Source organism: Ostrea edulis, chromosome 2 (assembly GCF_947568905.1).
Source record: "Ostrea edulis chromosome 2, xbOstEdul1.1, whole genome shotgun sequence".
NCBI lineage: Eukaryota > Metazoa > Mollusca > Bivalvia > Ostreida > Ostreidae > Ostrea > Ostrea edulis.
The window spans coordinates 48,558,631-48,569,513 of record NC_079165.1 but is presented as its reverse complement, the minus strand read 5'-3'; the positions used below and the strand labels follow the sequence as shown (position 1 = coordinate 48,569,513).

The 10,883-nt window shown below is 36.0% G+C and overlaps 1 protein-coding gene across 1 annotated transcript; it reads right to left on the bottom strand.

Annotated features, from left to right (window-relative positions):
* Positions 1-7,480: 7,480 nt before the first annotated feature.
* LOC125668383 (ATP-dependent DNA helicase RecQ-like) lies at positions 7,481-9,099 on the bottom strand. Its single transcript, XM_056153394.1, is given in 5 exon segments — positions 7,481-7,639; positions 7,641-7,773; positions 8,385-8,587; positions 8,879-8,916; positions 8,919-9,099. Coding segments are annotated over 5 exon segments (714 nt in total).
* Between the last annotated feature and the right edge of the window lie 1,784 nt (positions 9,100-10,883).

Sequence of the window (10,883 nt, the reverse complement as noted above, 5' to 3'; positions counted from 1 at the left end):
GAATAAGCTATCCGTTCCTAAGTGAATAAGCTTATTCTGCTATCCGTCTCCTGATTGGAAAAGTCGGGATAGTTTCTTTGGATTTGGTTTGCATAAGTTAGGGAATAGAATCCAGGGTATATAAGGCCGTGTTTGATCAGTTTTACTCACTTGATTGGGCACTAACTTCATAGTTTTCTCTTCCCTTTTTCTGAGCAAATAAACATCAAGATGTTTAGGTTTCCCTTACCAAATCCTGTTTCAAGGTGTTGCAGATAGTAATAGGAAGTTTTATACTTAGTATTGCATATATTTTCAGAGTTCATCATTTTTATATAGTTCATCTTTAAAAGGTATACTCTACGCAGTCAAGATATAGCTCACTCCCCATCTATTTTTGGAAGTGTTCAGTATTATAGAGGTCCAGTAGTGACATTTGGACTTCGTCACATTTCCTTACCTTTCCTTACAGAATTTTCTCATATCACTGAGTATTTTTTGTTAATTTACTCAGAACTCAGGATATTCCGTTTTCGTTCATTTATTTCAATTTTGATAACACTTTACCCTTTGTTATTTTTTTTATAGAACTTGGTATTTGTTATCAATTTCAATATAAATAAATCAACCCTATATCATTGATAAATTATAAACTCCTAATACTGGTGTTTTCATTCCGATGTTTTGACCATAGTTCAGGAATCCCCCTTACCTGGGTTGAACTTTTACTACAGTCAGTGTACATAGTTTGAGGGGCATTTGATCACCTGAGTTACTGTCCCTGTTATACTGATTCCGGTTACATATTTTTGGTGCCATGGTCAGGATTTCTGAATAAAATCCCTTCTATTATTGATAATGTAGGGCGAGCTACATCGACCCCAAGAGTTGAAAAGTTATCATCAACCCAGGGTGTAAGGACTACGATTTTGCCTGTCCGTCATTATTCCCCTTCTCCATCTGTAGTAAGTGAATGTGAGAGTGGGGAAGGGCAGAGTATTCATAATTCAAGCATGAATAATGCACTAGACGAGCTGACATCTGACTACCAGGGATGCAGAGATGAGCTTGAGCAGACCATAAGAAGCAGACACCATATTCCACTTGGTGAAGTTATAGTGTAAATAAGGAAAGTTAGACAGAAACTCCTCTAGTAAGCATCATTTTTGGTGCATGAAGTAGAACACCTCCACCAATAAACTGAAATGAATGAGAGAGGTCATGATAAGTCCCAGACAACTATGTCTGCTCTCCCTGCTGATAGTCCCCACAGATTTAGAAAAGAGAAAAAACATGACAATTTTGATGGAAGTGTAACTTGGCAAGATTATTTTGAGCAAATGTCTGCCTGGAATGGTTGGTCATATGCAGAAATATCCCAACAACTATCATCTCTTTAAAGGGGAGGCACTGAAAATATTAGGCGACCTATCCCAAAGTCAACTTAAAGACTTTTAAATCCATTCTAGCAAGTAAGTTATACCCTCAGGAGCTCGCAGTTGCTCATAAAGCAGAGTTCAGATTCGATTACGCAAGTCATGTGAAAGTCCTTCTGATTATGGGTATGCTCTTCAGAGATTAGACAATTTAGCTTTCCTAAAAAATTCTTATGTAGATTGGGAAATAGTCATACAACAATTTATGAATGGCATTGGGAATACTGATATTAGATCTCATGTCATTTTACATCATCCTAAGACATTAGAAAGTGCTATTTCTTCAGCCACAGTATTCGAAGCAGTTAAGGGGCCACAACTTTCTATCACTAAGTCCTGTGTTAATGCTGTACAGTCTAGTCGAGTTAAGTCTCCTGACAAGTTAAGTGCATTGAAGTCTTCAGAGATTAGCATTAACGAACTATCCAATTCGAGATAGGAGAGGTAAACGTCAGTCAGGAAAAGTTGTAGAGTGTTACAATTGTTACAAATTGGGTCATGTAGCAAAAATTTTGAAGTGCTCAAAACACTAACGTCCATCTTAAAGTAGATCAAAGTAACACCAAATCTGCTTCAACCCAGTCTGCAAATGTTCAGGAAAACAACTAAGTGTTAACCTAGAAACCTATAGAGTGACCCATGACTTCAATGGTAGTAAGGCTCCTCAGAAACTTAAAGTTGATTTGATGTAGAAGTCATGTTTAGTGTCATTTGTTTTGTAAGGAAAATTGTAAATAAGTTTAGTTGACACTGGTTGTCAGGTTTCTAGAGGTCTCTTAGGGCTTGGATATCAGTCTATCCAGTTAGAGAGACGGTTCCTGTCTGTGTTAGAGTTAAAGTTGCCAAGAACATAGTTGTTCCCCCTGATTGTGAATTGATAGTTCCTGCCTTTTCAGTTGATAATGTTGAGGAATCTGTACGTAGTTTGATTAAGCTATATCAGTCTTTAAGTCAAAAGGGTATATTAGTTGGTATGTTAGTGTAAGACCTTGGTCAATCAGAGAATATTTTATTTTTAATTGCAAATATTTCCAACAGGCCCGTTAAGATAAAACAAAAACACAACTGTAGCTTCTGTTCATGAGATTGACATTTTGAAATCAGAGTCTGAAAATTATCTTGTTTCTTCAGAGCTCCTTCGACATTTAAAGTGTATATATGAGAGGTCTAGTGGAAATTTACCTCGAAAAGAAAAATCTCTGTTGTGAGAACTCCTGATACAATATCAAGATATTTTTGTTGGTTCTGATGGTAAATTCGGGAGAACTAATTTTGTTAAACACAGTATAGATACGGGAGATTCTAAGCTCATTAAAATTCCACCTCGTAGACTACCTTTCGCCCAGAGAAAATGAAACTTCAAAGATGCTTAAGAACGATGCCACAGAACCGAGTCAAAGTCCTTGGTCAGCTCCTTTATCATATCTAGCTATGAAAGTTGGTTGGTTCTATTTTGTTTAACGTCCTGCTCGAGAATTTTGCACTCTTATGGAGACGTCACCATTGCCGGTGAAGGGCTGCAAAAGTTAGGCATTTGAGCAGGGAGGGGTCTTTATTGTGCCACACCTGCTGTGACACGGGGTCTCGATTTTTTGTGGTCTCAACTGAAGGAAAGAAAGATGATTCATGGAGATTTTGTGTTGACAGCTTAACTCAAGTTACAAAGATGCGTATCACCTGTTTAAGATTGGGGAATATATTGATTTTTTTTAGCTTGTGTTGCTTGGTTTAGCACTTTAAATAAAGTTTCTGGTTATTGGCAGTTTGGAAATGGAAATAAAAGAATAAGCCCTAAACTGCCTTCTCTATTCATATGGGGGTTTTCAGTTCAAAGTATTGTCTTTTGGCATGTGCAATGCTGCCAGTTGTTATGACAGGTTAATTGAGTTAGTTCTCATAAGTCTGAGATGGGGGAATTGGCTTTGCTTTTTAGATTACATCATTGTGTTTGATAAACTTAGGCCATTGATTGATTATTGATGCACACGCCAGATATTGTACCACTTACAAGGAATTGTTAAGAACTATCGACATTTCTTGTGGGGTAGACATTTCACGATCAGAACGAATCATGCATTACTATTCTGGCTTAAGAACTTCAGGAATCCAGAAGGAATTTTGGCTATATGCTTTCAGTGTTAGAGATGTATTATTTTTTTACTCAGCATAGGCCAGGAAGGTTGCATTGTAATAATGTTTTGTCTAAAAGGCATTCCAGTTACCCCAAACGCAAGGATTGCCGAGATTGTCATCTTGAGGATTGTGTAGATTCTGGTGATCGAGCATATTCATTGCCCATACAATTGGACAGAAATGCATTGTCCTTTCCCGCTGGGATTGTTTCTGTGAGATCCATAGAAAGGTTCAATTCGGTGGAGTCAGGGTCTCGCAATTCTATTGGTGACAATAGTTTAAGTTGTGATTCTGAAATATTACCTACATGTAACTGGTCGGGTGCTTGGTCAGTTGATCTTTTAAAAACTTGGCACCATCAAGAGCCTGCAATTGGACAATTTATTAGTTTGAACGAAAGCAACACAGTTAAGCCTTCTAAAAGTGTTGTTTCGGATGCGTCCCCTGACTTAAAAACATTTTTATGTTTATGGTAGTCTTTGATAGTCAACAACAATATGTTGTATAACATATTTATTTCACAAGATGACAGAGAGATTTTGTTAGTTGCTCCAAGTCAAATCTGATCTCAGATATTTCACGAGTTACATGATAACAGAACTGCTGGTCGCTTAGGTTGAGAACGTACTATCAAAGCAGTCAAACGCAGGGTATATTGGTCTGGTATTTCTTCTGCCATTAAGCGTTGGTGTAAAGAATGTGATATTTGTGCACAAGCGAACGCTGGTCCAGGTTTTGGGAAATCACCTTACCATCAGTCAATCCCAAGTGCTCCTTTAGATAGGGTAGTCATAGATATAGTACCGGTAGGCCCTTTACTCGCACTAGCAATGAGTACATCATAGTTTTCTGTGATTATTTTTCCAAGTGGTCTGAAGCTTGGGCAGTTTCTGATCATAGTGCATTGATAGTTGGACACAAAGTAGTAACCGAACATTTCTGTAGATTTCATTTTCCTAAGCAGATTCACTCATATCTAGGTCGTGAGTTTGAGTCGGAACATTTTAATGTCTTTTGTAAGAAATTAAGCATTGATAAGATTCGCAATACTTCATAGTCGAGAAGATGAATAGGATTTCGTTACTTGTTGTCTCCCTATCCAAACCAGAATAGGGATAATTGGGATGATAATCTTCTTTATGTCCTTACCGCATATAGATCTACTATTCAAGGAAATACATGTTTTTCTCCGTGTTATGTCGTGGTGTTTTAAGCCCAGTAGATCTTATAGGGAATCCTCCTTCTACTCATATTCCTATATATGGTGAATATAACGAACAGTGATCAATCTCATAACTCCTATAAGCAATACAAAATAGAGAGTTGGACAAACACGGACCTCTGGATATACCAGAGGTGGGATCAGGTGCTTATGATGAGTAAGCATCCCCTGTCGACCGGTCACACCCGCTATTTTGATGTTACTAATTTGAGAAACGTTTTGCGATTTCAAGTTTACTAGAAGTTCTTTAGAATTTGTTTTAGAATCCACATTTGATTTACACCACTTCTGGCATATGTAGTCGCATAGTCAGTTTCTCCTTCACAGCTGTTAATATTTTCGTAAGGAGCAAAGATAGAGACTTGGTAGAACACTTAATGGATCCAGTAATGTATTTTTGTAAGGGTTTTTATGTAGTTTAGGAATACGGTATACAGTAGGTACGGTAACTCATATTCATTCGATCCACTGACAGGGATATTAAATGTGTCTAACACTAAAGCTTGGTTTTGAAGAATTCCATCTTTTGAAAGGGCAGTTGGAGTATAAGTACGATTACCAAAAGTGGAATTAATGCCAAAACATATTCCTCATGTAATCTATCTAATTCTTTTATCACTTCCGGTTTACTAAACACAGAAGGATAGATGGTACGTATTTTTGTTTTAATGTAAAACTTATACGGTACCAATTTTGATGCACCAGATGCGCATTTCGACAAATAATGTCTCTTCAGTGATGCTCAACGGAAATGTTTGAAATCCGAAATAACTATGAAGTTTTAGAGCTAAATATAGCCAAAAACAGCGTGCCAAAAAAGTGGAGCCCAATTCGTCCAAGGATAAGAGCTATGCACGAGGGAGATAATCCTTAATTTTGAAATGAATTTCTAAATTTTATAACAGCAATTAAATATACATCCGTATTTTCAAATATGTTTAATACGGGATTTTAATATTCCTCTTATACTTTTAATCCATTCTAACAATGTATCAAGTTCTTCTTTTTCATATTAAGCCCATCGTCTGGCATATTCTTCGACATAATTCATAATGGAGATGAAGTTCTGTCGCCAATTGAAAGCCCGAGGTTCTCTGTTTATAGGACCTTTGAGAATAAGTGATTTGAGGTCTCCATTTTCAAGTATATCAACATCACCAGTAATGACATGTTCAGCTGGACTATAGTTGAAAGAAGAACAAGAACACGTAGAATTATGAATTATGAGTACTTTTATCTTTGTTCAGTGTGTTGTTAATGTTTACATTTTGTGTACCAAATGTTTTTCTTGCTGATTCTAACATCACATCTGCCGTACATGTAAAGATGCACTCAATGTCTTCTTTGTTTACACTATTTATATCTAGTTGAGTTAAATCGTTATCAATTAAATCAATACACCATCTGCCTAAATTTCTACAATACATTTCACTATTTTCCCATGACCATGTTTTTATCTTTGTAGTTTGATTCATGTCATCTTATAGGTATAGTATGAGTAGTTTTGGTTTTCATTCTCAGTGTACATGATATTGGCGTATGTATAAACAACTAAAATCCTTAACTTGGAACTCATCGAAACATTTTTGAAGATTAAATGTTCCAATGAAGTAATCAACAATACTTGATTTTGTTGTAGTGAAAGAACCATCTTCAAACCCCAATTCCATTAAGTACATAAAAGTCCTTTGATTTACACATATTTAGCAATAAATTATCGTACCGATTTTTATTAAAATCCTTTGAAAATCTTTCTCTTCTAATATTGAATTTTTCTAATTTGTGTTAATTTTGTTGTTAACTCATTTTCATCATCATCTAATTGGTACTCCTGTGGAGAGAATTCTACTGATTCGTTAAAATCATTACAGTGTGAGGTTCTAGAATTCATATCGCCAAGTAAACATACATTAGTATAATAATCTCTAAACTCAAGATATTCCATTTCAATTTCATGAAAATCTCATTATGCTCTAGCCATGCTGTTAACCTTTTATAATGATCTGGTTTGCCAATACAACCTATCATTGGGTTAAATGCTGTCTGACGTGTTTCATAGCGATTGTTAGACCGTTCTTGGCACACTGATTTTGACTACGGATAACTCCGTTTACTTGATCAAGATATAGATCTCATGGCAGGTGTGACCGGTCAATAGGGGATGCTTACTCTTCCTAGGCACAAGATCTCACCTCTGGTATGTCCAGGCGTCCGTGTTTTCCCAACTCTCTATTTTGTATTGCTTAATATATTGTCTTGATCAGGATAGATGAAAGAGTAAAATGGTCAACACTTCAAACAAATGATTCTCAAGGTGCAGATAAGTAATCCAAAATACGTACAATGTAACGCCCTAGTCATGTCATGGTTATAGCCTTATGCCAATGGCCTATGATGTATTGCACATTTTAATAGTTTGAATTTTTATGTTTTACAGGTACAACATCACAGAAAAGTCAAAGAAAGGTGGATGAATCAAAAGAATGGATGGATACCCAATGCAAAGAGACAGACTGGTATTTTTTTATAATGAAGTTTTAAAAAACTTCTACCAGAGTTTTTGGCCATATTGTCCTCATGCGAAAACCTTTTTTATTGAAAGAAACAGGAGGTGGAGTTGGAAAAAGAAGATAACTGCTCTGGAACAACAAATTATGACATTTAAAAGTATGAACCCAGCATATGCTGGAAGGTATTTAATTGATAAGACTTATAAACCTCTCAAGAATCTTCTAAATAATTTGGACAGTATTAAAGAAGATCTTGATACAGCTATGTCTGATATAAAAATACAAGATGACTTTAGTTTAATGTTTTCCCGATCTGGACTATCTATTATCTCATGGCAATTAATCAAAGCAAGTTTTTTTTAAAAAGTCTTTTCTATTTGATCTGCTTGCTGTTGCTGTTATAACAAGAGCTGGACATTCGATTAGAGACCGTATCTCACCAATCCTTGCAAACCATTCCCGAAAAGGTTCTTCTTTCCCTGACCCTTCACCCCTACAATAGATTAAAAATGAACACTAAGCTCACTGATAATGGGAAGAAAATGTAACGTGTAACAGATAATCTCAAATATGATGACCTAATACCATTATTTGATAAATATTTTGTCTTTTTATCATGATTGAACGTCAACTAGAACTTTTAAATATATGCTAAATTATGTATTAAATTATATATTACAAAAGGAACTTTGGAACATGTCAGGTATGAATCATCAGATCATTTAACAAGACTCAATGATTCATACCTGTCAACAAGTTATAAGTAGTAGTGGTAAATTTATTATATACCTCTTATATATTTTTAACTATATGTTCATAAATACGATAATGAATGTATTTCCATATTATCAATAACAGAAACATACAGAGAAATTAATTTTTGTGTATGCAGTTGATAATCCTCCCCCCCCCCCAAACATGCATTAATGCATTGTGATGTCATCAGTTTCAGAGAGTCATGATCTCATTCTGGATGCAGTGGTGATCTAGAAAGTCGTATCACACTGTGAATTTAACAGTATCAAAGCACTAATTATTGATGATATAATAAATCATAGTAATGGTTCAGAACCAGTGGGGAAAAAAAACCCAACTTCTACATACCAACTGATGACCATATGTGCTTCATCTACAACAAAAAGCCTGAACGTTGTAGAATCTACCAATAGATCCCTCCAATTCTTGTTGGATAGAACAGCCTCTGGAGAAGTATAAACATAAATTGTCCTTCCAGACCGTATGGCTTCTATGTCACAATCTTTGTTTATGTAATCAGCAGGGAGTCCCAATGAATTAAGAAAGGCCACCTAAGTTTTGGAAAAATACATGAGATCAATAGGCCTAAACGCATGGATTTGAATTTATATCTCAAAAACTCACGTATATTTTTTTACTTTACTCTTAAACTCATAAACGTTATATACAAGCGATGAATCGATTTTTAAACATGCGCATTCATAAATTTTCAACATCGAGAAAATTCGGGCTAAGGGTTCTTTTGACCAACATAACGTTCTTGCACAATCACCAAGTAAATAATTCGTTTCCGAATTAAACTCGGACATTTTACGGAATATTCATACCGCATAGTATCTTACCTGTTCTTTCATGATGGATAATAGCGGACTGATGATAAAACCTGGCATTTTTCTTCTTTCAGCAACGGGAAAGCTTGGTATGCCAGCGATTTCCCACCCCCTGTCCGAATCAAAAGAAATACGTCTTTTCCATTTGACAGCTGTCTTATTGTTTCCGACTGTATTTCATTGAAACTTTCAATACCAAACATTCGACACACGTTACTTTCAATTGCCGCCATGTTTACCCTGATTCCGAACAGAGGATATGCCGATGATTTTCATTGGATAATTCATTGGAGAAAGTTTCTGAGAAAAGTCGTCAGATCATTATTTGATTGGTTGGCTGGTAGTCATTAATATTCACGAGAACGAGCGAATGTTGTAGTAGGCAGCCACGGGTTTGTGAAATAGAATGAAACAATAACCCGTGGTTTGCGACGATGATATAGGCCTATGCACGGCGCAACCTTACGGCCTTTGAGCAGGGAGGTACCTTTATCGTGCCACACTTGCTGTGACATGGGACCTCGGTTTTGCGCTCTCATAAGAAGAACCACCCCCTTTTTTCGCCTCTTACGACAATCAAAGGGTACTAGGGAGCTATTCTAATCCGACTATGTTGAAGTATTTGAGCAAGTGGTAGAGGATCTGACCAAATGCTATGTTTCATTCATTGCGTCACCTGATAGACTATATAATTCTTAAGAATTGTCTGTATAAAGAAAAATACGGGCCACTTTCTATAACTCTTCCTCACGAACATCTACACTCTCCATAGGTAATTGCCGTTGGGGTTGTACGCTGCATTATAAGCACGATTGTATCCTGCGTAGGAACGGCTGTATCTAAATGATGTTAGGAACGGCTGTATCTAAATGATGTTAGGAACGGCTGTATCTAAATGATGTTAGGAACGGCTGTATCTAAATGATGTTAGGAACGGCTGTATCTAAATTATATTAGGAACGGCTGTATCTAAATGATGTTTGGCCACGTTGAGCAAGCTAAGACCAACTAAAACATCGAATTGGCCTCAGAAATGTCAGTAACTGAATAATATTAATAATTAGCACAGTACATATCAAAATATAAACATTTGAAGTTTTAATCCTAGTCATGAATATTAAATATATTTTAATATATTGGTACCGTATAAGTTACATTCTGACCCCTGGGTCGAGGCCTCTGCTGGTGGACTGTTTGTCCCCGAGTGTCTATACAGCCCAGTAGTTAAGTACTAACTTCGTTACTAGCTTGAAAATACGGATGTGCATTTAATTGCTGTGATAAAATTTAGAAAATCATTTCAAAATTAAGGATTATCTCCCTCCTGCATAGCTCTCATCCTCAGCCGAATTTGACTCCACTTTTTGGCACTCTGTTTTCCCCTAAAATAGCTCTTACAAGTTATTTGTTATTTCGGATTTCAAAAATTTCGGTTGAGCAGCACTGAAGAGACATTATTTGTCGAAATGCGCATCTGGTGCATCAAAATTGGTACTGTATAAATTTTATATTTTTCAATTGCAATGTACTTGTAGAGAGAGATTTTCGACCTTTTGAGAATATTTCGAAAATCAATTGGTTGGGTGTAAAAACGGATAAAGGTCAATGACAGATTTTATCTTACAGGTGAATTTGATAGATGAGATATCGGGAAGAAGGCGTTTCGTGGGGGCGCTGACCTGATCGGCTATTCTCCATAATATTAACATACCGTCAGCAATGCTGTAATTCATGGCATGTATAAGACCTCCTCGTTCATATTTTGATATATTCGCTTGCATCCGGGATTAACTTTCTAAAAGGTAAAGATACATGTAGATATGGACACCGAATATTCTAGAATTTGTGTTCTCTATTCAACTTTCAAAATAATATTTATTACTGTCTATTTCTTGTAAACTAAACATGCTGTTATGTCAAATGATAACATTAATTTTGTAAGTAAAAATCCATTTTGATTACATAAACCTTGGAGACAAAATACAAGTATCGGTGGTAAATGCATTTTGTACATGTA